This window comes from Sparus aurata, chromosome 16 (genome assembly GCF_900880675.1).
Source record: "Sparus aurata chromosome 16, fSpaAur1.1, whole genome shotgun sequence".
NCBI classification, from domain to species: domain Eukaryota; kingdom Metazoa; phylum Chordata; class Actinopteri; order Spariformes; family Sparidae; genus Sparus; species Sparus aurata.
Genome location: NC_044202.1, coordinates 3862096 through 3889202, shown reverse-complemented (window position 1 = coordinate 3889202; position 27107 = coordinate 3862096). Strand labels below are relative to the sequence as shown.

General features: G+C 44.5%; 1 protein-coding gene across 2 annotated transcripts in view; it reads right to left on the bottom strand.

Moving 5' to 3' along the window:
* atrn (attractin) overlaps window positions 1-26904 on the bottom strand; it is a 136437-nt gene extending 109533 nt beyond the window's left edge. For both annotated transcript variants that reach the window (XM_030443643.1, XM_030443644.1), the window contains exons 1-7: window positions 26414-26904; window positions 14166-14249; window positions 10849-10962; window positions 10383-10511; window positions 6070-6266; window positions 2036-2204; window positions 126-216 (exon numbers count right to left, since the gene is read on the bottom strand). In XM_030443643.1, the coding sequence (XP_030299503.1) occupies window positions 126-216; window positions 2036-2204; window positions 6070-6266; window positions 10383-10511; window positions 10849-10962; window positions 14166-14249; window positions 26414-26652 (1023 nt within the window). In that variant the 5' untranslated portion in view covers window positions 26653-26904. The remainder of the gene's footprint in view (window positions 1-125; window positions 217-2035; window positions 2205-6069; window positions 6267-10382; window positions 10512-10848; window positions 10963-14165; window positions 14250-26413) is intronic.
* Between the last annotated feature and the right edge of the window lie 203 nt (window positions 26905-27107).

Sequence of the window (27107 nt, the reverse complement as noted above, 5' to 3'; positions counted from 1 at the left end):
TGGATTTACATCTCGCTGAAACTACAGATGAAAGCAAAATGCGCTGTGATAATGAAATGTACAGCGAAGAGCGACACCGTGTTGTGTTCGTGTACATCCGGGGTTCAACGTAGACCTCCACGTACCTCGTACATCGCCAAAGAGTGGCCGTATCGTGGCGTGACCGTGTTGACGGAGGGATCGAGGCTCAGCCAGCTCTTGTTGTTGAGGTTATACCTGCAGAGAGAGAACAGAGAGGCGTGAGGATCATGACAGACCTCTGTGGTGCTATTTGGAGATGTTTGCCTTCTCTCGAACATAATGGAGGTAGATGACACTCGATTTTTGGCGCTCAAAGTGTCAAATGTAGCGTCTCTTTCCAGAAATCATGACCTGGTTAGTTCAGATTAATTCACAGCTCTACAGGTGAGTCATGTTGGACTTTTATTCACTTGCTTCTCTGTTCCGTTGTCAGTCACATGTACATGTCAAAGATTAATTATAGAAACTGTTCACTCAAGACTTCCTTTATCACACCAATGTGACAAGATGAGGTAATCAAATTCAGCCAGACGGAGACGGAGCCCGTGGGAACACCCAAAAATGGAAACCAAGACTCACAAGTTCCTCTTCTGTTTCGGCGAGACGTGGGGGGAACAATCACATAACTGCTTTGCGCTCGCAACAGGTGATGAGGCATGAAATGTGGCTTAGAATACAGATGACACTGTTATCTGTACAGTAAATACACGCATGTTTATAGAAGCTCAGAGGTGGGAAATCAAAATTAAAAGCCAAATAGTCTCTTAAATTAGAATGTCAGCGGTTTATTGGCTGAAGTACAAAGACATAAAAAATAAGGCTACGTGTGTGGTGTGTTTATTTTATTGACGTTCTACATTATTTATGCTAAAGCTAAGCTAACCGTGTCCTCTTCATCCTTTTTAACAGAGCATCATCAGTCTCCTCATCTTATTTCCTGCTGACAGGATTAATCCGTTGATTTACGAGCTACGATCGGTTTGAGTGATTTTTTAAGGAGGGAAATAAGTCACAATTATCTGATTACGGCTTCTTAAACGGGACTCTTTTTTGGTTTCTTTCCTCCTCTGTGACTGTAAACTGCATAACTTTGGGTTGTGCACAAAAACAGGACATTTGAGGACGTCATCTCCGGCTTTGAGGGACACTGATCGACATTTCTCACCGTTTTCTTGCACTAATCGATCAATCAAGTAGATAACCTGCAGATTAATCGACAATTAAAATTTAGTTTTTGCAGCCCTTTGGCTAATTTTCAACGGTTTGAGCTGCACGTATGGGACTTTGTCTTGTGCAGCCTTAATGTTGTTCTTCTGCTTATCTTTTCCATCAAGCTGCCAACTAGTCCACGCCAAAACGTACAAACAATATTGGTGTCCGTGTACAACATGTTCCTCAACCAACACTCCAAAGTCTAATGACTTCAAATACACGTATAAACTCTTAACCTACTAGCAATCAAATATAAAAGGGTTGGGTTTCTTCGCCTTCTGCAGCTGTCTGCTTTTGAGGACCAGAATTAGGCCGCAGTGGAATCTATGCCAAGGTGACAAACACAATAAAGTGTATAAAGTTGGCAGAATGCTCCTTTATAGTCTCGTATGATGCCCTGAGCTGATAAAAAAAAGTGCCTGCTGAAAGTCATAAAACCAAAATATGAGCCGAGGGAATAAATGTGACCTTCCTGGGTGGAGTTCAGGGCGAGGAGCGTCGGCCTATCCTGCAATTTCATGGTTTTAATTACATCCTTCAGTCTGCGCAGAGGCAGGAAGTTGCGGGGCTTCTTTCCTGACAGCACTGACAGCCAAGTATTACTTCGGCGCTCGGTAGAACAGGCATTGAAGTTAAAAATATTTAAATTTTTGCAGCACTGCCTTTGAAAAGCACATTCCCCTACAGTCGCATAGCAACAGCACGACTCATGTCTCGCAGCTCTCGGGGATGAGAGCAGCTGCCAAATGCCGAAAAAACTCGGGAGTGGAGATGCTCACAGGAGGGGAGAGGGAGCACTTACGCTTTGACCATGTGGTAGTCGGAGGCGTTGAAGACGTAGCCTCCGATGACCCACATTATGCCCTGCTCCACCACGGCCTTGTGGGAAGCCCTGGCCAGTCCGGCCTCGGCGTAGTCCTCCCGGCTCCAGAAGGAGGAGTTGGCAGGGATGGAGATGGAGCAGTCTGGACCTGAGGAGGGAAGAAAAAAAACCACACAGAGTCAAATGATGCAGGGAGATCTGTGAATTCATTATCTTACAGCGCAAACATTAAATACAAGTTGCCTTAAGAGAGATTAAAAATAGAAATGACATAAATCAGCATAAAAACAAGTTCTGGTTTGTGAGAAAGTTCCTGCTTTAACTTTCACAGTTCACTTTTAATGTCCCGAAGCCAGACGCAGAGTGCAGGAGAGGGGCCGTCTGCTTTAAATGAAATGACTGTGAAGGTGGAAAAAGAAAAAAAAAAACAGGATCCATTATTGATTTCATCTCCTGAATTATGAAGGAGAGAGGTGACAGAACGGGCAGCGAGGTTAAAGAGGCGTTTAATACCCTCAGATAACACGGCGATTACGCAGGTGTGGAGTGAGTTCCTGATAAGCTGAGTGAAGAAGAATCGATGACGTGCAGAAGTCGTATTTGATGTTTGGAGGGATTTAACTTTTTCAAAGGGAAACTTGCATTGATGGTAAATATATCCAATTAAAGCAATACGTTCCTCAGCGCATCAAAGCAGAATCTCTTCTGTTGCCGAGCCGCGTCGACAGCTCCTTCATGTACCAGGATGCACTGTGCATGAAAAATGTATCTTCCTTTTTCTTTTTTATTGACATATTTACCTATTTATATCTTCCTATCATCCTTTTTAACTGCTTTATTAGACAGATCAGTGACGGGAGATGGAAGGAGAGAGATGACGACATTCGGCCACGGGTCAGAATTTAAACCCTGGGCCGGACACAGCCTCGGTACAAAGGCCTTCTCTTGAGTTTTCAATTTCGACTTCCACACTTGCATTGAAACGTGCAGAGAATGTTTCCGATTGCTGCATCCGCTGCCATTACTGATGGTGAGCGATGCGTACAATAATTCAAATCTGTTGTGTTTGCTGCGATTGCTTTGCTGCAGCGATCATAAAAATAATCAGATCAAGAGCTCGTCTGTAACATCTTTCTCCTTTTCTTTATCTTTTTCTCACTGTCACAGGTCCAACGTGTGTGTGTGTGCTGCTCTACACACTCACAGTCAGTTTGTTGCCAATTGGTAAGTGAAATACTGTGATTAGATTTTAAATAAATTCACTAAATGGCCTTGTGGTTTAAATATACCAAACTTGATACCATGGGGCCTTTTTATCTTGAAAGCAGCTGTCGGGGCATGAAACCAATGATTTTCTGATCTTTAAAGATCAAGACTCGATGGTCTGAAAATGTTACAGCTGTCGGCGCTGAAAAAGGAAAGCTTATAGGAAAATAAGGCGAGGGATGCACCGCGTCAGGAGGGAAAATGGAGTAACTTATCCAGGTGATCCTAAAGTACGAGGGCAAAGGTCAAGTAAAAAAGACAAATGAAAGAAAAATAAATGTCCAGCTAACTTACAAAGAACATCCCTGGTATGAAGACAGTCTGATAATGTTAAAAATCATATCGTACCGAGGTATTTCGACTCATCAGGGCGTTCGTTATTAAGTTAATGACATTATCAGCGTGCGTCGGATCCTCAGCCACACAACACAATGTTCGATTTGATATCATGACAACCCTGCTCATCCATCACATGCTCTGCACTCATATTTTGGGATGCAATTTTCACAGTCGGGAAATTTAACGAGCCTGCAAAACAAGAGAACAAGTTTTTTTTTGTTTATGAGCGGCATCACGCCCTCTGGCTGCCCGGAGGCGGAATCTCCCTCAACGCCAATTACATCACTGGTGTTCGAGGAAGAGCGGATGTTCGCCGCAGCAGAACTCGAGCTCTCTCAGTCGATACAGAACCCACTGAGGGAGCTTATCGCTTCAATCGAATACATTTACCATCATCGTCATATCGAGCAATCTCTGGCCTTTGTGATCAATACAGTTCTGTCTGCAGTAATGACACTAAAAAGAATAATATCAATATATATTGTGAACCTATATTTCAATATTACTTTTACAATATCAGGAGCAATATTAAACATGCAAAACAATGTGCAATAATTCTCCATTTACTACCTTTTCTATCTAGTTTGCTTATTTCCTTCAGTATCTCTTATTTTTAACGTTATTCTATTTGACACTGATGTCAGCGTTTACTCCTCCGACACTCTTTTTTTATCATAACTCTACTATAACTCTCAGTATCTGGCAGAATATCTATCCTACCAGCACTGATTGGACATCCACATTAAAACGCGGCTAGTTTTCCCTTCGAGGCTTTAAAGAAACGAGTGGAACGACTCTCATGAAGACAGATGGCCCGGGCCGGAGCTGCCTTCCTCTCTTGTAACTGGACATGAACAATAACCGTAGCGTAAACCGGAATCGCTTCTGAATGAAGGGAAAAGATTTCTGAGATGTATTGTAGCGAAACAGCTGCCAGGTCAGAAATAGAAAGATCAGCCCGTCCTGTCGGTGGACGCTGCCGTTTGTTGATCACGTCTACAGTCTGTTCATCCGACCTGATGAGAGACATAGAGAGATAATAAAATCCGCTTGGAATAAAATATTTATCAGCTCATTAGCGCCATCACTCCATCCCTACAGCAGAGGCAGGATGTTAACGTCTGGGGGAGTTCCTTATTGATCGTTATCAAAACAATGTAGAAGCGGTCACATGACAGGAAAGGAAGTGTTGTGATTCACAGCGACAATCAAGGTCGCTTTGCCCGTTCTCCTGTTTTGCTTTGTTCAGAGGCTGAATAAAATCCCTGGTGGCTAATATTCTCCGGTCTGAGTCCAGCATCGCTAAGCAAGCTAAATTACCTTTGTACCTTGGTGGCATTTCCATAAATAAAACAAACGCGGCCTCGGCCTCCCTTAAAGACGTAATTTGTTGGAGGCTACGCATCTGTGAAACGGAGATTAAATGCAAGGCTGGCTTGACTAAACAGGCATCTGTCTCTGCTTTTGCACTGGTTGGTGCAGAAAATGAGTTCATCTGGAAGCCGGTGGTACAGAGTACAAGTGTGCTATTCCTCAGCTAACACACCATGACAGGGTAATAAAGGCTAAAGAAAATGCCAGTCTGTTTCTCAACTCCCTTAGCTTTGGTAATTAGATCGTGAGCACACCGAGCTGCTGATATAACTGCAGTTAAATTAAGCCATTGTCTCTGCTTGTGCAGACCGGCGCAGTGGAGCCGTTTAAGAACTAATAGAGCGGCTAAAACGCCCAGATGGTCTGATTCAGAAAGGATACAGAAGTGTCAGATCATCACCAAATTTAACAAAAAAAAAAAGGCTCAATATTCATGAGTCAACCAAAAAAAAAGACGAAGAGGAAGCTGATGCAGCAAAAAGTTCATTTCAGGTCCATCAGGTTACAGCAGATGGATGTTGTGGGGGCAGCGGGAGCCTCAATAATGCCGGTGGAGGCTTAAAGCTGAAGAGGCACTGGGTTGAATCACCAGATAAACAGGCAAAATCTGGACGGATAAAGTCGGTAACGCTCTTTACTAAACCTCCAACTGCTCCACTGGAGCTGCTTAGTGCTCAGCTGCAACGGATCTTCACTGGGAAGGTTTGTTCTTCTTTATTCCTGCCAGTGCTCTCAAAGACAAACGTTGAGAAGGCACCATACCTGCTCCATAAACCCACTATATTTCCATACGTATCCTGTGTTAATAATTGCGGCTGTTCTTGGCAGCTAGATTTATGATTTACCCAGCTCTGCTGGGACCGGAGCCGCTGTTCACTCTGTGCAGAGCAGCTTATTTAAGTCACTGAGGAGTTTTTGGCATGTATGGGTTTGCTGGAGCCAACCTGACGACACCATGTTTATTCAAGACGGCGAAATGTGCAAAACAATGAGGTCATTGGCAGCCGAGCGATGCTGCCGCAGTGCCAGCCCACCTTGCCATTCGGGCTTGCAGACGCACGTCTTGTCCTGGCAGCGGCCTCTGTCAGGTTCGCCGCAGTCGGCCGGGCAGACGGGGACGTCGCAGGCTTCCCCCTTCCACCCTTCCTCGCACTCGCAGTACACCGAACCAGTGGAGTTCCTCACACGACAGTCGCCGCGGCCTGAGCAGTTGTTGGGACATGTATTAACCCTGCGAGGGAGGAAACAGAGAGAGGAACCAGGATTCAGGATACAGACTCTGAATAAAACATCAGGAACACCTTACATCGGCTGAGTTACATCTGCTTTTGTGTCGGCAGCGCCTCAGCTGTCTCCAGGCCTCGAGATAAAATATGCAACACATCCCCTTCAGACAGCATATGGTGTTGTTATTGGCATCGTCATCCCTCATCGAGTGGTCAGACGCCTGCCTCGACACTTGTCACTCATCTCAGGAGGGCCACTGCACTCGAGCAGCGTCGAGCTACATGCTGAGGTAACCGGCAGACATAAAGTCACAACAGGCACAGAGGAGCAGATGGTGAACACAGGCAATCTGCAGTAAAACTGCACTGCTGACGCTCTCAACAGGGCCTTTCGGTTGTACATTTAGCTTTCCTGTTAGCATCCTTCGTGCCAACAATCAAACCTCGTCTCCTTGGAGTCAAACCTCGACGTGATTCTGCCAGAATCAGAGCAAAGTACTCGTTCCAGTGACAGGATGTCTCGTGTCTGCTGTAGATAAACTATAAATCTCTTCAAATGTTGAGTATCACCAGTGTGTCATGTGTCAATACAAACAGGAACTGTCTTTGTAACAGTTAACTGACAGCAGCTTTCCACAGTCAGACTGCGATTGATGCATATTGGCACATGTATTGCCTCTTTCCAGGGAAAAGTACATTGATTTTTTAATCTTTTTTTTATCAATACAAAAATACCACGACGAGCAGCAGGGTGGAAGTGGGACACAGCAGCTGCATCGTTTGATTTCAAAGATAGAGTTGTGTTATTTCCCTTAAAAGGCTGAGCACTGTTGTTATTAAAAGGGGATGATGCCATCTAGTTAGATTATATTGTAAAGAAAGCACTCCAAAACTCTGCAACTCGCACACAGAAGATCTAGACGGGTAAATCTAGAGGCGAGGCGTCTCTTTAATAAACTCTGCAAGGTGTACTTCCTGTTCTCTTCTGTTTTCAATCATTTGTACATGTCAGAATCGATTTCAAAAACTGTTCCCTTGATCGTTTGAATGTGACGGATGAGGTAAACTCAGTTGAGCCTGACAGAGAAGGAGCCCACGGGAAACGCTGTCAGAAATAAAAACCTTGTATCATAACTTCCCCTCCGATTAAAAAAAGGTTGTTTTTTTTCCATTATAGCCGGAAGTGATTAATCAGCTCGTTGTCAACTTCTGAATTTAGCGCCGACTGTCTTGATAATCAATTAATTGAGTCTGTTTTTAAGCAAGAAAGTCAAAATTCTCTGATTCAAGCTTCTTAAATGTGAATATTTCCTGGTTTCTTTCCTCCTCTGTGACAGTAAACAGAACATCTTTGAGATGTGAAACTAAACAAACATATTAGAGGACGTCATCTTTTCCTGAGAGCTCATAAACCAAACAACTAATCAGTTAGTCAACAGGTTAATCGGCCATGTGATAATCATTTCAGCCCTGATTCATATCTTTCTGGCCTCTCGTGAGCATTTACAGCAGCAGCACATCGTATTCAGGGCTGAGTCAAAGTAAACAACAGTGTTTGTGTTGAAGATAATGAAGGAACATGTCACCCAGCCCCGTGTGACTCACTTGTGTGACTTTAATAGTGTTTGGTGAACAGTGGAGCTCTGTGGCACAGAGGAATCAGATAAACCAGGCGGTGGATACACAGAAAACACCTGTTAGTGGATCAGCTCATCGTTAGTTTTGGTCTTTTTATAGAATCCGCTGACCATCGGAAACACGGCGAACTGTGCACACGACGCCCCGAATGTATTGATAATAAGAAAAACACGATAATGTCAACAGTTTCCCTTTCACTCCCAAACCGTTATCATCCATCGTATCAAGCGACTGAAGGGGAGCTGTTGGTTTTCACTTCCTGAAGATAAACATGCTCGGGGAGCGACGGAGACGACACAAAAGGGGCCTCTCATCATCCTTTCATGTTTCCTTCAGCCGCCTGACGGTTTGATGTGTTTCGGCTCCTTCACCTCACCCACACCGAAGACCGAGGGGGGCCCGGGGGCACCTCGCTTTTATCCAGCTCTCTGTTTCTCAGCCCAACTTCAAGCCCATCGCTATGGCGACGGTTCCAATGAGAAAAAAGAGGCAGCGGTCCGCTGTGTCCTTTACAGATGTTTCTAAGAGACGGGCTGCACTCAGGTTCTGAGAATACTTTCCCTCTTTGTGGCAGCTTTTTAGGCAAAATACCAAACACTTTTGGTTTGATCCGTCTGTGGGCATCACGCCGCGCTCGAATATCTGGATGTGATGCATGGAAGAGGACTGATTTGTATTAGTGCAGCTGGATGGAAATGAATACGTTATCTGTGTTTTTCCAAGCGTAATATGATGGAAAAACTTGGTCCCGACTGGAAAAGACATCATTCAGGAAATGGACGACACACGGGCGGAGCTTCGGTCGTCAATCTCGTGTTCAGAAAACAAGAAACGTATAAAACTTGGCAGAGATAGAAGTTAAATCTTGATCTCAAATCAAACTGAAGCAGACAAACATGCGTGTATGTAATGGCTTTTGCAGAAGAGGGTTCACCAAGAATGTGGATTCACATGTTCATGATAATACAAATTCAGAATAAATCATCTGATCATGTCAAAAGTGCTTACATTCAACTTTGGCCACACTGCTTTCCAGCACAGATGTTATGATTCAGCCCAGCGGCTTGTTGAAAGTGATTTATCTTTCATGTGTTTACAAGAATCCAACACTCGTGCGGTGTAGCAACGGTGCCAACACACAGTTTTTTTCCACACTGGACCCACAAATGGTAGGATAGAGCTGAAGTACCACACAGTTACCCTGCAGTGGAGTGTCATTACTGGAGCTGTAACCAGAACGGGCCGGCTAAATGCACGGTACATGGAAAACTAGAGTGGATGAGTGCATCGCTTGTTTATAGCTTAAGTAATGATAGTGTCTGGAAGCAAAGAGGGGCAGTTATAATTCAAATGGTATCATCCACTTCATATCTTTCAGGCTTTTATTTTGAAAAACTGGCGTCCAGTTTTCACCACCTGATATCGAAAAGTCAGTAAAAACGTCTAAACCCTAAATAACCTGTTGGAAATACACGTGGGATTTTTTTTACAGCCAGTTACAAGCAGATGGTTTCCAAATGAAAATCTATATTTCATCGTAATATTTAAATCCTTAAAGGGTTTCTGTGGACCATCTGTGTTGTGCTGGAAGCTGGTTTGTGTCAGCGGTCGCTACTCTTGCTCTCTGATAGTGAAGTGGAGGGAGGCGCTGAGACAAGGTTCTGGAGAACGTGCACAGTCCGAAGTCCGGCAGCATTAAACAACTTAAGTGTCCACAGGCGTGTAGAGCCAACCGAGACAGACTGGAACGGCAGAGTTCAGTTGCGTACTCAATAAAATACAAACAATAAACCCAATCCTTGCTTCCCTATAGTGTTGTTGTCTACGACAGCCTACCACAGTGTGGCTGACTGGTGGATGATGTGTTAATGATGCAACAAAACACACACTGCAGCAAACGGTCAGCGGCGGCGGCGGCGGCGGCCTGACACGATCCTCTAAATGCTGTCAACCAGCCGCGCCGGCGCTCGGGCTGAATCACGCAGGAAAGTGATCGCTTCGTATGCGTCATCTCGTCCCAAGGAAAGGGTGTGAAGTGGGCCCTTCACCTAAATAAATCTCAACAGCCAGTAAAACAGAAATGATTTGTGCCGGGGCTCTAATCTCGGGTCTCTCCATTAAAGTATTTGTCATCTGGCAGATCCTTTCATCCAGTGACTGACACTATCCCGAATGTATGCGTGGACCCTGAGAGATGCAAAAACCCCGAGGCCTGGCAGCTGCACACACAGCTGTAGAGGATTACGAGCAACTCGATATGCAGAAGCTGCCGTACCAGCAACGATTTTTAAATAAAGGAAAGGCCCGACAGTATCATTAAAAGACAGGAGACCACATTTCATTTTCCATTTTACGTCAAGTGGAGTGAAGCCTTCTGGAAGAAACTTTAGAGGTTTGTTTCACTTCAAAAACAGAATATTTCCTCCACATGTACTTGGACATTTCGCATAAAGAAAACCCCCTTAATGCCGCGCTTCTCTCACCTGTAGGAGATGTTGAAGCCGGTCAGGTTGTAGGCAGCGTCACTGAAGAAGTGCAGCAGGGCGTAGCCGGACTGAGACACCACCTCGGGGACTGTCTCGTTTCCATAACGCTCGGGAACAATTAGACCACTGAAACAACACCACAAAAGTCAAATTTAACACACTTTTACTCTCCGTTATGGAGGTTTTACTTGGAAGCTGACATGTGGTTGAATGTCAGGCTGTTCTGAAATGTAACAGAGTCTTTTTCTGGTTAAAATAAAAATTTATTCGGTTCACTGGTTTGTAAATCCCTCCTCTTAATCGAGTTTCATCTCGCGCTGTAAAAAAAAAACATCTTTAGTCTGTGTCTCGATAGAAAGGTTGAAAATCATATGACTGAAATTATGTCTCAGAGACTTTCAAACAGAGTGGAAGCAGATATGGCTTCAGGAGAGCCGGTCCACGCAGAGGCTACGTGGCGTACCTGAAAGCAGCGAGGAGGGGGGCGTAGATGGAGTCGCCGTCGTACACGTAAAGGTGGTCCCAGCTGCATTCGGTGGCAAAGTGGTTGAACCGTAGTCGGAGGATGGTGTTGGGCCTGGAAAACACACACAGAGGAAGACCATCAGAACTGCTATAACAGTTCTTCATAAGTTTAATACCATCCAACAGCTGTAATAGAAGTCTGCGTTTGCAATCACTGCGTCAGAATAAGCTCATGTATCAGGGTTTTTTGACAGAACCATGCAGTTGATGCATCGATGCCCATTTTTTGAACTCGGCGTACAAAGACCGAACTTGTGACATGCTTGATTTGATTCCATGTTGGTGCAACAAGCAGCCTTTTGTAGCTATGACAGCACTTAAGGTCCAAAATTATTATCTAATTACAACCGTGACGTGGACTTCCCACAGAACTGCCAAGACAGAAAACTGGAATGACATCTGCGTTCCTCCGCGCTCGCATGAAGGTCACGAGGCAAAAAAAATGTCTGCATGGCCAGAATGCATTTGTGAAATTGAGATTTGTTTATTTGAATCTGTGCTACCTTTATATCTTTGGGATAAGCAGCTGAGTCTGAACTACCACAGAAGCGATGAGTGTTTTGAGTTTCTACGTCTGTGGACATTTTTTGGGTTGCAATAGCGTCACGATCTTGCAGCAAGACACAGCGATGACTCTACAGGTACGCAGTTGAGATCAAAAAAAAGATGGGTGCCGTCCGAGCGAGGGGAGGTAGGAAGTGAGAAAAGGGGTAATTGGCTCCCCGCTTCCCACCCTTGGTCGACATTTCTTTAACGCTGCAGATCTCTGTAACTTTAACTAAAATCAGGATACAGTTTCGAAGCTGCTCTGTGGTGTATGAAGCCAAAAAACCTCGACTTCCCGGGTGTAAATTACCCAAATTGTTCACGTCGTGAGGCCCAAAGAGCAGGACTGGTGACCGGAGGACTTCCTTTGACCAGGCCGGCAAAGGTAACCAGGAATAAAACCTTTAAAGAGTGCTGCTCTGCCTCAAATTATCATTTTGAAATTGGTCTTTTCGCTGTGGATGTCACGCTCAAAATCACTGATCCACCATTTTACAGCCGCTTCTTTCACAGTGAACACTTATGGGAAAAGATATTTCTGGGCCCCAGTGCATCATGCGGCGTTGTAATTACACAGTCTGGCCACTGTGAAAGTCGTCCTCGAGGCCCCGGAGCGCTTCTGGGCATCGTTTGCCGTGTTAATTCAATACAAAATGTACCGTTTTCCACCAAATTGTGTATTATCCTGAAAAATTGCATTTCCACGCATTTCAAAAGAGCATTCACAATACGTACAGCCACCATGCTTATTTAATAACTGTATAAAATTAGACAACTCATCATTTCTCTTCACTTCCAGCTAACTTACATCACTTGTTAAATAGGAAATATCAAACATATCCCTGCTCATTGGCTGTCAGCAGAGCTGCACACGGGTCTTCAAAGTTAATGTTTCGCCAGCTGAAGAGGGCAGATGCAAAATGTAACACCCACTTTTCAGAACAGGAGAAGAATAAATTGGATTTTAAGACAGTTAAATGTAGATTATTAACTCGGTGACGTAGTAGGAACAGTCTCCACCTGCAATAAAACTTTACTAGCGTTGGCGTGGAGGCTACTTCCCACCACGGTTTTATTTTTGCACGGAAATTACCAGAAACCCAACAGACTAACATCCTTTTAATCAAAGGATATCAATCACATGTAGCAGCCGTACCGCAAATTAAATTAGCTGTTGAAGTGGTCAATAAAGTCACATTGCATCACGTTGCAGAGATAGTTGGTGACATTTTACACTGCAAAAATCACCATGTTTTTGCAGCACATGGCGAAAAAGGGGGAAAAACAAGATCGGTTCAAATCTGTGTTTAATTGGAGACATTCATGAGATTTGTGCGTCTCGGCTCTAAATTTGGTTATCGTCTCAAAAATGAAGTCATTCAAAAGATACGGGAAGAAGCACAAAGGCGACATTTAGGGTGACTATAATGAAGGCACAAGACGTACAGGAAATGTTATGAATAGCCACATTTTTCTCTTCTTCTTCATCATCTTCATAATCATCTTTTGCATCTGCTTCTTCTTCTGCTTCCCTCAAGCAGAAGAAGCAGTAACAGTAAATAAACTGAGGGATGGCAGTGGCCCCGGGGTCTGATTAGAAGAAGAAGAAGAAGAAGGCTTGTGACCAGTAATTTAGGAATCAAAAAATATGAGTGAAGAGATCTGACAAAGAAACGTCTCATGTCTAAGAGCGCATTTCGCCGCCTCTCAGCGGGAAAAGTCACTTCAGGCCACTGCAGACTGCTTGCACGCACTTAACCGCGGAGAAAGCACGGAGTTTGATGTATATAGCGCACGTGTCGCTGCATTAACCTCTTGTTAAGAGCCGGCTCGAGGTCTCAAGACAGCATATAAAAGTGCCATTAGCGTGTAATGGAAGCGTTGGGCGACCGTGCGGCCTGGTGATTAGAGGAACCATCGAGGAGGAGGAAGGTCAGGAGTTCAACACCCTGGAACATCTACACGTCCAGTCGCGGGGAACACGAGTGTGACCTCCTGACGGTTAATCCCCCCCTCCCCTGAATGAGAGAGCGAGCTGGCTACATGCCTGAAATGCAAATGTAATCAAAGAGTTTATGGTCGGGATGAGCTGACAGCCAAAAAAAAAAAAAAAAAAAGTGAAGAATCACGGCTCTAAATCAATAGTGTAGCGAGGTAGTGCTGACTAAAACAACACAGAGGGAGTATTGAATTTCTCACAGTTACTTTGCCATTCATCCTTCATCCATCATCTTCTGGATACTGTAAATTACTAATGTTGGATAAATCTCTGAAGGACTGCAGTGCAGGCTGTGTACATAACAGCCATAATGAGCACACTTGAAATATTGAGTTTGCAGCGCTCGGTTTTTACAATTCATCTCTGAATCTCATCTCAAGGTCTTTCTGCCTTTTTCCCTCTGAATGACAGAAGCCGATTGAATACAGTTGATAATAAAAGTATTCATTCGTGTTGTGTTTTTACAGATTCTGTTCTGCCTGCTTACAGACCAGATGTCCAGGGGGTTTTTTCCCAGGACAATGTCCTCGATTTACCTTAAAAGCGACTTAAAATGTGCACAACATGAACAACCTGTCTGTAAAAACGCAGGTTTTACAAGCAGTCTATTGCAAACACTGATGTGATCAGATGATATCAACATAATAGTTGCAAATTCAGGTCCTGATGTGGTTTTTCTCCCCTGGTGCTGTATCTGTAACTCTACTTACTGTCCCTCTATCAGCCAGGTGCACTTGGTCTTGTACTTGTAGTTTCCTGGACCGTCAGTCAGATAACCAGAGGGCCCCGTCAACCTGAGGGAGAACAAGAAGAGAAGAGGTTTTTTTTTATTTAGTTTAAACAATCCAGGAAATCATCTACTGCTGCTGGCGTGGGTGTGACAGGATGCTGCAGGTAAGAGGTGAAATAACTGTCGGTACATGTGAATCTTTCACAATCACACATCTTTTAGAAATGCTAGCGAAGCGGCTTCAAGTGCGGCGATGCACGTCCTTGAACTGGTCCAAACTGAAATATCAGATCGTATCAGAACAACTATTAAATGGATTTCCATGAAATGTGTTTCAGGATGAACTGACACTCCCCCTCTTCTCCTCTCATCATCAGATCCAGTCGTCTAACACTTTGATTTATGACCGAATACCTGCAACACTAACAGCATTCTCAACTTCAGCTTTACTTTATGTTTGGTGCTAATAAGCAATCGTTAGCACGCTGACATTAGCATTTTATTCAAAGCAGACACAGAGCTGCTAGCATGGCAACAGACTCATGTTATTCGATATGAATCAGTCCTTTATCATGCAAATGTTTCCTGTGAGGAGGGCCGTTTCTACATAACTGTCACTTCTGTGTCTTTGGGTTGTGGTCAGACGAAGCTAAAACACCGAAATGATAACACACGCACAATATTGTTGCACAGTGAACTAGTAGCAGAGCAGAGCGAGCGCAGGTAAACACTAACTTCTGACACCTCACTTCTTTCTCACTTCGTGCAGCGATCGGGACAGCAGAGGAGCTGCGAATGATTAAACCTCGCAGCAAATTATCATCTGAGGCAGACACCTCGACGGGCAGCTGGCCGCAAAACACTCTAATAGTACAGTTCGGCGCCCGGGCCCCTGTTATTGCCTGATCAATTCCAGCTTGATGACACAGCAGCAAGCAGCAGAGGAGCTGAATTACACAGGGGACACTTAGCCGCAGTCAGAGAGATTGTATCATTACTGATGTAGGTCTCAGGGTGCGATGACTCCGCTAACACACCCAGTCTCAGGCTTGTTCCAAAACAGTCTCACACGGACTAAAGTCTACTGAGAAAGCAGCAGAGAACGCGCTCCTCCCTGCCCGGCTACAGTTAATGATCTAACACACATCTATCAAGACGTGCTCGACATTTTGACAATATGTGAATGTTTCTCGACTTAACGAGGAGTATTTTTCTAAGTCAACCTGGTTTCTATGTACATCTCGTCTCTACAAAAACAGGATGCTGTCCTTTCACAACTCGGCACACCACAGATGAAATATGTTTTGTAAGTGATGACATAAATCCTGCCCAGGCCTTCTAGTGGTGATCCCCGTTGTGTTTTTATTTGCGGCTAGTGAGCTGCAACTTCTTGTTATTGAGATCTTTAGCCTGCAGTCAGAGCTGCGGAGGTGCACGCCAACAGCCCCAGCTGTGTGGGCTGGCCGGTTCAATGTCCAAGGCCAAGGGTGTTGTTAATTTCACTTTACAGGCCAAACATATGACTCTATATTGCAACAATTCTACTGTGCTATCCCTGCACTGGATGGAGAGTCAGTATAACAGCAAATGAAGCGTTCAAAAACACTGAAGCGGTTCATTTTTGGAGGGAAACCGAAATGCAATTCGTGCGACAAGTTCGACAGTATTGACACCGACAACCACACGCGAGGTTCTGCTGATTATAGCTGACTGTATGTGCTTTAAGTGCAGTAAGAGAGCAGTTTCACCCAACCTTTTCCACCAGGCAGGTCTCGGCGGTTAGCTAACGAGTACACTAACGCTGTAATTACAGATCTCTCGGTGCTGATACAGCCGAGGCCTGCAGGGACTCTCAGCTCTCCCAGCTAGCAGAAAAACAGAGCTCCCTCAGAGGATGAGAGGCTCCAGACTCTCCAACACACCACAATGTAACCTGCTGCATGTTACAAAACAGACTCTGCCACTAGTGCTTACTAATGTGATACCAATATCCCTCTGGAACGGCATGAAATGATCAAAAAAGCAGTTTTAAACCTAGAATTCATGCATGCAGTCGTGCGTATCTTGAACCCTGAGAAGCAAAAGGCACAAATCCCAGCAGGGACAGAGGGGACACGACCCACTGATGCTGGGAACAATATGATTTAACTGCACTGTTAACAGAACTGAAGCACATTAAGGGGACGTTATAGACGGCAATCTGTACCTGAAGCATATATGGAACCAAAATAGGAACTAGACAAAAACCTCATGCTAAAAAAAACTAAAAAACCCACACCACTTCCCATCAACTAAAACCAAAACGTACCAGCAACGACTGACAGTTTCTTCCTGTATTGATGCCCATTTTTAAGTCATTTACTACATTGATCACTGGATAACCATCATTTAAAGCTTATGAAACAAATGTTTTTCCTGATTTAGAGCTGGATTTTTTATTGTGATGATTTCTCTCATTAAAAACATGTAAAACTATATAATTCTGTTATTAAAAAAACTGCAGCTCCAGCTTGAACATGTGGTAGCCGATTCATCTTAATGGAGATTTAAGGTGCCATGTCGAAAAAAGCTTCAGAAGACTTCTTATTTCCAGTGTGGTCGGACAACAAGTCAAATGTCTGATACAACCCCACCAAAAGTTGCTCTATTTTATGAAGGAGTGTTTAAGAAATATAACAACAAAGTAAAGTTACAAGAAACAAAAGTTTTCCTGGAACATCTGACATCATAAGGTCAAGGGCACAGTTCATGTGAGCTGGACTTAAAGGGATGTTCCGGTGTAAATTTAATCCATGGTCTAAATCACTGTGAAACTGTGTTAGACTCCCTCTCGAGAGATCAAGTTAGCAGACCGCTAATTTACGGAGTTTTATCAACCTCAGAAACGACCGCACAACAACAATACACTGCAGCAAATGGATCCAAATATAAACCGCCACCAAAAAGCCACAAATAATGCTCAGAACAGCACCAAACTTCAGCAACAGTACAAATAGGGTCTCAGCACATAGTCCGGGGCATCTAACCTCCGCTAGCTTAGCTGGATTTCTATTGTGAAGCCAAAAACAGATTTCAACTTTCCTCCATCAGCTTCCGGATCGGGGAAGTCCCGACGCGACGATTACCGAGTGCGGTTAGAAATGACCAATTCCGTTCTTTTCCCTGTCCGCTCTCGATAATAACTGTTATAAACTGGCAGGTAAGACACATATGAACTTTGATTGCTTTTCCATGGAGTCACAATCATACATTTTCATCCATGAGACGCGGAACTCTACTGCACTCGGTAATCGACTCGTCGGGACTTCCCGTCAACAGGAAGCTGCTGCAGAAGAGTGGTAAATTTAGTCAGCTTTTCAGTAGAAATCCAGCTAAGCTAGCGGAGGTTAGATGCCCCGGACTATGTGCTGAGACTCTATTTGTACTGTTGCTGAAGTTTGGTGCTGTTCTGAGCATTATTTGTGGCTTTTTGGTGGCGGTTTATATTTGGATCCATTTACTGCAGTGTATTGTTGTCGTGCGGTCGTTTCTGAGGTTGATAAAACTCCGTAAATTAGCGGTCTGCTAACTTGATCTCTCGAGAGGGAGTCTAACACAGTTTCACGTTGATTTAGACCATGGATTAAACTTACACCGGAATATCTCTTTAACAAGCTAAAATGTATAAAACCAGCACGAAATAGACAGATCTAACAAACGGCGTCAATATCTGTGATGTCAAGTTAAACATAAGAGGTCGAAAGCATCCTGAGATACAGAACAAGCCAGCAGGCGTCCGTACTTCCTGTCGTTAGACAAACATCGACGGTGACATTGACGGTGACGCCCGACAACCTTCTCATGCAAACAGTATCCCTGCCGCAGAGCCGAGTGGTCTGCAAATGGCAAAGTGTTGCAGCATGAGAGCAGAGCAAACATGATTTCTCATTGGAAGGCGACAACAGACCGGAGGGGAGACGAGCACGCTCAGACAGAGTAAATGCTACGAGAGCGAGCGGGTTTTTCCCCCCGCAGACCGTCTGAGCGGACACACTCAGACAGCTGCTGATATGAGTTTTAAAATCAATTAGGGAATATTTTAGCAGAAAATTACACTTTTATTATGAATGTTGTGTCCCAAAGCAACTCAGAGCTGTGCACATTATTTAATGATTTCACATAATTTGTGAAATGTCAGCAGAAAGAATCTAATATTAAAGCCGTTTCTGAGGGATGCTGTGATTTCTTCAATCAAGCAGACCCATCAGGAGCTGCTCACATGGAGTTTAGAGTCAAGTCTGGTCGGAAACAAGACGCTGAAATCAGTCCTCGGTAACGATGCCACGTCACCACATTTAAAGGAACAGTTTACCCAGAAATTACAAAACATTTCTGGAGTTTCTCAGCAAAACAGGGTTACAGCATTCTCAAGTATCTTGCATTTAAATCATGAAATACCTTCCACCATTTTTAAAGCCCAATGCTTTACTGTAGCAGCTAAGCTAAAAGCGTTAGCATGCATCCTGTCTGAAGTGTGTGCGTGAGCTCGACCACACTTTGAGGGCATAAAAAAAACATTTCTTCAAATCAAGTTGGGATCTCTGGGCTTCTAGAGACTGGATTACGTCAGGTGTTTAACACAATGCTGCACTGCTGTTTCACTGTGTATCTCCATAAATGCTATGTGGACTCCAAGCTTCAATTTTGGGTGAACTAATCCTTTAAATGTTTTGGCACAGTAACATTACCAAGCGTGTGTTTATCACGGCATCTTGTGGTTCTACCACACTCGACCCTAAACGCCTCCAACCAACTCCTGATGGGTTAGGTGAGTAGATAATGACTGAACTTTAATTTTTTTGGGTGGATTCACCTTTAAGTGATATGTTTGGTGACATTAGACGCCATGAAGTTGCTCAGCAGCAGCCGCAGACGAGGTGAGCTGTGAACTGGAACAGACCGGCAACAAATCAACAAAGAGCGTGTGCCCAAAACAAGCTTGTGAAGCTATACGTCAGTTATATTACTTTATAAATATTTAATAGATTTTTAGCTGTTTTCCAACTTTCTGTACTTTCACGCTTCGAGTTTTGCCTGAGTTACTGTTGCACTTTAATGAAAGCTTTCTAACCTACTAATTTTCCCTTTCAACAGCCGTTAATGCACATTCACCTCACCTGCACTAACAGAACTCAGTCCTGTGGTAGCCGGCACCTCAGACTTTCTGACAGTGTTTCTGCACAGTTATATGCAAATTCATCGAGTAAAACCTTGCTGAACTTCGTCTATGACTCTGGGACAAATTTCGGCGCCTCTGCATCAGTAGGCTGGAAAAGGAATAAATCAGATGTTCAGCAGTGAGGACCATGAGTTTCTCTGCAGAGGGCAGGCGGGCCGGTCGGCTCAGCGGGGCCTTTATATGTGAGGGGAGGTCAGCTTGCTAACAGGTTCCAGAGAGCCTGAGGAAGGATGGGGACTGATACGCAGACGATACTAAAGACAGCAATAAAAACACACTATGAACTTGCCAAAAAGTTTCTCTTAGAAGGAGTGGACGAGTGTATCAGCAGAGCATCAGTTAGAAAAGATGCTGTTTAAAATCCAAGTATGTCATTTCCAGAACGTTGAGACGAGTCAAGATAAGAGCTGCAGCTGTCTAAACCCACTGGGGAAAGGGATCCTTCCTGTGTGGCTCTTTCGGTTTCTTCTTGGGAGTTTTTCCTTCTGAATCGAGGATCTGAGGAGAGCGGATGTTGTTCGCTGTACAGATTGTAAAGCCCACCCCGAGGGAATGTGACTGTAATTTGCGTTTCATAAATACACTTGACGTGGTGTGATTGTAGTCTGAGGAAAAACTCAGACATGATTAATACTCTACCAACACTGAATATAATTCCTTAGCACTTCTAGTCAGAGAGGTCTTGTGCATTTTGTCCCCACAACATTTCATGGTTGGCTTTTGTTTTCAACAGCTGCTGTATTTTGAAGTAGGAATAATATAATAGAAAAATAATACAGAGCAAAATAAACAGAAAGCCAGGTCAAAGTTCAGTTTTAGTAAAAATGGAGCCTTCATCTGCCCTAAAATTGGTTAATCCCTATTTGAGATGATTGTTTCAACCAGGATCCGTGCATTATTCCCTGAGAAATAAACGAAAATGCTGAAAAACGTCCTCTCCTTTGTAAAGTCGAAGAAAGTGAGAAAAAATTCCTGGATCAGCACCAAAAGTTAATGGGGTCTATTCTGGGCCGAGACCCATCCTCCATCCAAGTTTCATGGAAATCTGTTCAGTAGTTTATGTGTAAATCTGCTGATAAACCAACAAACCAAATAACTAACCAACATGGGGGAAAGAGGGCCAGTTGGTGGAGGCAACGCAGTGAGAAATGTGACAATGCACTTTGAAAATAAAGAGAGAAGAACGCTGTTAACTCTCAATTATGTACATGGATGTTGGCTGGAACATGAGCAGGAAATCCTCTTCTTTAATCTGCATTTATTCATTAATTGCATTAGAAATCAGGGAGAGTCAGAGTTGCTGTGAGGACACGAACATCCACCGTAGTAAAGACACAAGAAACTCGCTCATAACTGTGATAAAAAAAATGTAAAAAACAAATAAAAGCTGCTTCCTGTACTATAAAAAGCATGTCTCTGGGAGTTTGCACCGAGAAGCACAAGGCTGGCTTTTGTAGCAACAGTCTAATCAGTGTGGATATCAGATAAAGTTTGAGCCTTATGGCGACATCAACTTTACAAGCAGCTGTTAAGACTATAGCAGACCACATAAACAAAGACGTTCGCAGCAATTCAGACGCCGTCGTTTCGATGTCTATGTCTTTCTGAGGATCAACAACAACGTAAGCCAGCAGACAGTTCGGTTCAACAACCGATTCTACGCGGCCGATTCTCTCCAGACATGCAGCTGTTGGACTGAACCACCGGCTGGACTTCTGCTGTCCAGAATGTTATTTAAAAAGGTCAGTCGACACACGCGGAAGAATATATTTCTCATGTTCCTCCGGTCGGCTCATTCAGACGGGTTTATTACCCCGAGTGCCGAGGAAATCCGCCTGTGACATTTCTGCCTCAATCCGAGTTCAGTGAGTTTCATCTCTGGTTCTAAAAGCGTCGAACATTTACATGCAGATGATCCCCGGTGGTCTGCAAGCGTCAAGGAGTAAAACCAAAATCTGCATTGTTCCCTGTTTGAATCCATTCTCCCTTCTCTCCTAACATTTCCTGACAACTCTCCCCTGTAAACTCCCTAATAAAAGACCCCAAAAACGCCTGATTACTACAGAAGACATCAGAAGTAATCTCTGGATTTCCTTTCTCTTTTTTTCTAATTATCAAAATCTGACCATCACTATTACAGCAAAGTATATGAGTTCTAAATATCTGTCACTGGTCTCCTTGGTTACTGATAATTGGCACTTTGTTGTCCCCAACTGGTCCCTAATTTGACATTTATAAGGAAAATATCTGTATTAATGTTGTGATGTCAATTTCAACCAGCTCCTCACTGAGTCCCCTGGCAAAGAGTCACACACTTGACTACACAGAATCACAAGTTCCAAAAAAAATCCACCAATTAAAATAAAAACCTTAATTTTTACGGGCGTGAAAACACCAAAACACACTGGTCTGTTTTCGTCTGCCCCTCTCTCCCTCCTTCATCGTGTTGATTTTGGCCCTCACGGCTAGTTCGGGACTCCATCTTGGCACGACCCTGCCACAGAGAGCCGCTTCTTTAACCAGCATTCAGCCGACCTTGTATGGCAGCATTGTCTGTATGCTAAACACGGCCTCAGACCACAGGCTCTCCTCCGAAAAAAAAACTATCAGCTCTTTGACCGCGTTAACAAAACAACACGGCCTCGATTCCACAATGCCGGATCACAGAGCAGAAAGTTTACCGCTCCATTTCATGATTAGCCTGATGAGGTAGGGGGGGGGGGGGGGGGTGAAGGAGCTGCTCCAACATCACCGGTCCTGCTGTACAGTGTGGAGCAGGAGTGATAAACATTATACAGGAGGTCAGGTTTTGTTCGGGGTCAGACGAGCAGCGACGGCCACAACATAGTCGTAGAACAGAAACAGAATCTCTGCTGCTTTTTAAGAGTGGCTGGACGAGAACTTCGCAAACCGCACTTAAAGTTCAACTTTAATAATCTCCATGGGGACGATCCTCCTCTTCCTCCTCCTCCTCCTCCTCCTCCTCCTCCTCCACTCCAGCTTTAACGAGCCAGGAACTTGGTCAAGTGCAACAGCTGGAGGATGAGTGATGTGCAAAGATGGCTGCAACTACGGTCGACGGATTTGAAGGGAAATACAGTCAGATTGTGTTAATTGTCAGCTTGCTGGCGTCAAGCATGTTCCCTCGCATCTGGAGAATACGATCAGAAGTGTATACGATTATGCCTCGCTGTGTTCAACCACTAACCAGCGGCGAACCTCAACGCATCAGACTCATTTTTCAATATCATGTCAAACTCGTCTTGTAGATTCGTCGTGGAAACTCTGCTAGCTTCCCTGTTGCACGAAGCAGCTAAAACCTCACAGCAGCGTGTGTTTGAGTTAATGCGAGGCCAGCGCTGGAATGATATATTGTGCAGCTGCAGTGCAAATCAACTTACATCTTAGTCTGAACATGCTGGCAGTTTAGGACACTTTGGCGTGTAGAAAGGAGAAGCAGGAGTCAAACCACTCACCAAACAATGAATCACCAAACTGCTCTACAGCGCACACACAGCTCTAACACCCGAGCTACGGGGAGAAATAACTCCAACAATCAATTCAATGTAAAAGAAAATGACTTTTTAGACCTCATTATAAACTGGAGGACTACAACTTGAACTCTGGGAATCAATTAGTCGTGATTTTCTGACAATTACATCCCTCAATAACTAAATCAGAGAAAAAGGAATCGGCGAAGAAACTAATCATTGATGGCGAGGCCTTAAGCTCCACTTGACCCGAGCTCGGGACTTTTCATGCTGACAACTGTTACCCAGGATGCAGCTGGTGGGCCGGTGAGGACTTCCCACAGTGAAGTCAATTAATACTTGAGTGCAACGAGCTCCCAGCGTCTCAAACCGCAACCAAGACGAGCAGCTCCATTCAGAGAGCACTCAACCCGGCCCCCCCCCTCTGAAACATTAGAAGCTCAGCAGCCATTCAGCCTCCATTTTACCTGTCCGGATATGCTCCCGGCCACGCTAATGTGCACATAGTTCCAAGCTTCCCCTTCTCCTTGACCACCGCTGATATCAAGAGGATGCATAACGCCGCGGGCCTCCGAAACAGCTCTGCTTTACGACCTGGCAGCCTCCACACCGAGCTGAGGCAGCACGACGGTGAATATCAAATTTAAAAAGAAGAAAAGGAACAAAACACCCCGGATCTACTAAAAAACACTCAGCCGAGGCCAGACAATGGAGCACGGCCTGATGGGACGCATTCTAGCGAGCTCGTCGCATTATTAAAACAAGATCGGCTTGCTAACAACCAGCGATGAGAGACTGCAGAAGTAAAACATTACTGACTCGAACAAGGAGATTGTATGAGGGGGGGGAAATTTGCTTTTCTAATTAAATGCTTGCTTATGTGATCTTATCTTATTTACGTGCAAAAGGTCAGAATCATATATAAAAACAGACCAAGCATGTAGAGCTGCGAGGATTACTCGATTAGTTGTCAACTGTCAAATAAATCAGCAGCTGATTTGATGATCGATCCGAGTTGCTTCTTGAGCACGAGTCTGTTCTGTCCCTGTTAAATAAACTGAATATCTTTGTGGTTGTGGACAGAACAGAACAAGACGTTCTGGGACGTTACGGACCAGACAGCTTATCGATTAATCAAACAAACAATCAACAGTGTCATCATCGTTGAACCGAGGCTGCGATCGGGTGCTGCAGGACCTGATCACCTCCCCAGAATATCACTATTCAAACTCGGGTAATAGAAGTGACCCTCTGATGTGCACACAGGACATGAAGCGTGCCGCTGATTGCCTGAGAACTATTAATAATTGACTTCTGAAACCTTCCTCCCCCACCGGGTACCGCGTTTGCCGTTAAAGTCAGCGCGGTGTCACTATCCTTTGTTTGAATTAGAGCGAGCACCTACACAGAAAAAAAAAGCCCACATTGATGTGTGCAGGAAGTGTGGTCACCTTCCTCCCACCTCTCAGATGTTTCCATGAGAGTTTGACCAGCAGCACTAACCCACAGTCGGACGGCTCGGGCTATAAAAAAACGCAGGTTGCTTTTTCCTTCCACGGGTTTCCAACACTTTGACCCCCGAGCTGCTCTCGTTTTATGCCGTTCAGATAACGTGATATCCGAGCACTTCAGTGGGTCACACACACCTTCCAGTCTCTTGGTTTTCATGGCCGCCATGACAGCGCCTGTGTTACAAAGAGTTGTGTAAAAGCGAGACAACGCTTACTGACAGGGCTGGTAAAACAATAGAGGAAAAAAAAAAAAAGGCTTTTATTTTTCAGACTGTAACGCTTTTTCTTCTCTCCCTGCCGACTCGTCGTCCTCACAAGTACGCAGAGGAATCACCATCATCGTAATCCAATTGGAAAATAAACACCTGGTTATAGCTCTATGAAAGCAGAGACAGTAAAAAACGAAAAGGGATTAATGCCAAAATGATTAGCCAATATCAAGAATGGTTTTCATCAATCGTTTCATAATTTCAGCAGCTTCTTTGGGAGTAAAAACAGCAGACACTCTCTGGCTGCAGCTCTTTAAAAAAAAAAAATGGAAAATTTGCCATATTTCTCTGTTTTATGTCATTTTAAATAGAAACATCTTTGGGTTGAAGGCTGTCAGACAAAACAACACAATCACTGCGACATCTTCTTGGCCTCTGGGAAACTGCGTTGAGGGATTCCTCACAACTGTCTGACATTTTACAACCGACGGAAGAAATGTCAGCACAGATAAAAGGAAACGGCGCCGAGCTTAAAGTTGTTCTTCTTGTTCCCGCAGTCGAGTGTTTTGAGCTTCACCGTGTCGAAGGACGTATGTGGAGAGTTTGACAATTATTTTGAAAACAGAGCAAGAAACCCCGTCCCTTTATGCGCCAGTTTTCTTCTTCAAGTTTATCTTCCTTTCAGCGGTTACTAATCTGAAAAGAAAGGCTGAACATGATACCGGGCTGCTCAGAACCAGCTAGAGAGTCCGGTGTAGTGCCACGACGTCTGGAGGAATAAACAACTATAGTGATATCGGATCAAGAGCTGTTTAATATAAAGTGCAGAACATCTTCACTCCTGTTTATCAGCCCGACTGCAGCAGCGATCTACGGAAGATGACCTCCATCGTCCAGAATCGCTGGTGAGTGCCGAGTTGAGTCAGAGTTGACCTACATTTAAAAACTCAGACATACACATGGCTTTGCTTTCTTTACGTCATCTTACGTCTGACGTACATTCAGTGAAGTAATCTGGATGTTTGGGGCGGACAAACACTACACGAGTAACAGGAATGGAAACAAAACATCCGGCGGACAAACTTGCTTCTCTGGTGGTAAACACAACGTTACACAACCGCCATTGTTGATGATAATCCACCTGACACGTCTCGGGCACAGATGTTGATTGATGAGGTAATGTTTAAAAAGATTTCTTCACGGTAAGTTTATCCCCCGACTCGGACGTAGCGACGACAATCCCTAATAAACTTTAACCCATTTTTAAACACAAGTAGTGACTCCAAAAAAACCACCAGCATCCAGAACACACACCCACATCCAGCACAAACACACTGAGATTAAATTAGGAAAAAAATATTCCCGTTTTCATACATTCTGGAAGGGAAATGTGACATTTCAAGGATTTTAATGTGGTTCTTACAGAAAGATACTTGTCTGACACACATGTTTACTGTTTATGTGTGCCGGGGACCTGAAGTGGAGCCTCACAGTGATGTTGACACTTGTTCTAATCACAATTCAACAGATTTGGGGGGAAGATGGTGACACAGACGCTCAATATTAGTCAACATGCACGTCATCAAAATCACCTAAATGGCATAACAGCATTATGTGGGGCATTTAAAGACATTTAGTCGTATTAAAGCAGTAGAAATGACCCTCAGCAGCAGTGGTAGTGACAGTACACCTGCCTCAGGTGAGCTCTGCTGTGAATGATCAAACACTGAGCTCACGTCAGGCTGCACACCTGAGTGATAGCAGCAGCTTCCTCCAGCCCCTGTGTGTGTTCACTGTACCTGAATCTCCCTCCGCAGTGCTGGCATTGGTCCCCGACCCAGCCGGGGAAGCACACACAGTTGCCGGTGGCCGTGTTGCACTGGCCGTTCATGCACGGTTTGTCGCATTCCTTCGCCTCGGTAGAACCGGGCAGCCCGGAGAGCAGCCCGACGACCGAGAGCAGGAGCGCGGTCGTCAGCATCAGCAGGCTCCGGCCCCGGCCAGAGCCCGAGCAGGCCCGCCGTGTCGCCCCGTACATTCTCGCACAAAAGATGGCTGCTTCGAGGCAGGCGCTCCGCTGCTTTCGGAGGATAGCGACTCAACGGGCTGTCCGTCGGTAGCGGTTCCGTTCGTCTGGACCTGAGCGTTCGGTCTCCCTGCTGGGTGACGGTTCAGTGTCTTCGTTCAAGGCTGAGTCTTCAGCTGGTTAATGGTTTACATCTTTCCCGTGGTTCCGTTTCCCAGCCGCCGCACCGAGCCGCATATTGACATCCAGAAGTGACGTGATGGTGACAGGAAATGCGCAACGGGGGGAGGCGAAGAGCAGGGCTTTAAACTTTTATTTTGAAATCCGAGCGGAAGTCCCGCCCCTGACAAACAGCACGTTATCTTTATAAAGGCATATTTTATAGTATTTTCTACTTTAATAACATTTTTTGCCATGAATCTGAAGACATTTTTATATTAACAGAAATACACATACATTTAAACTAT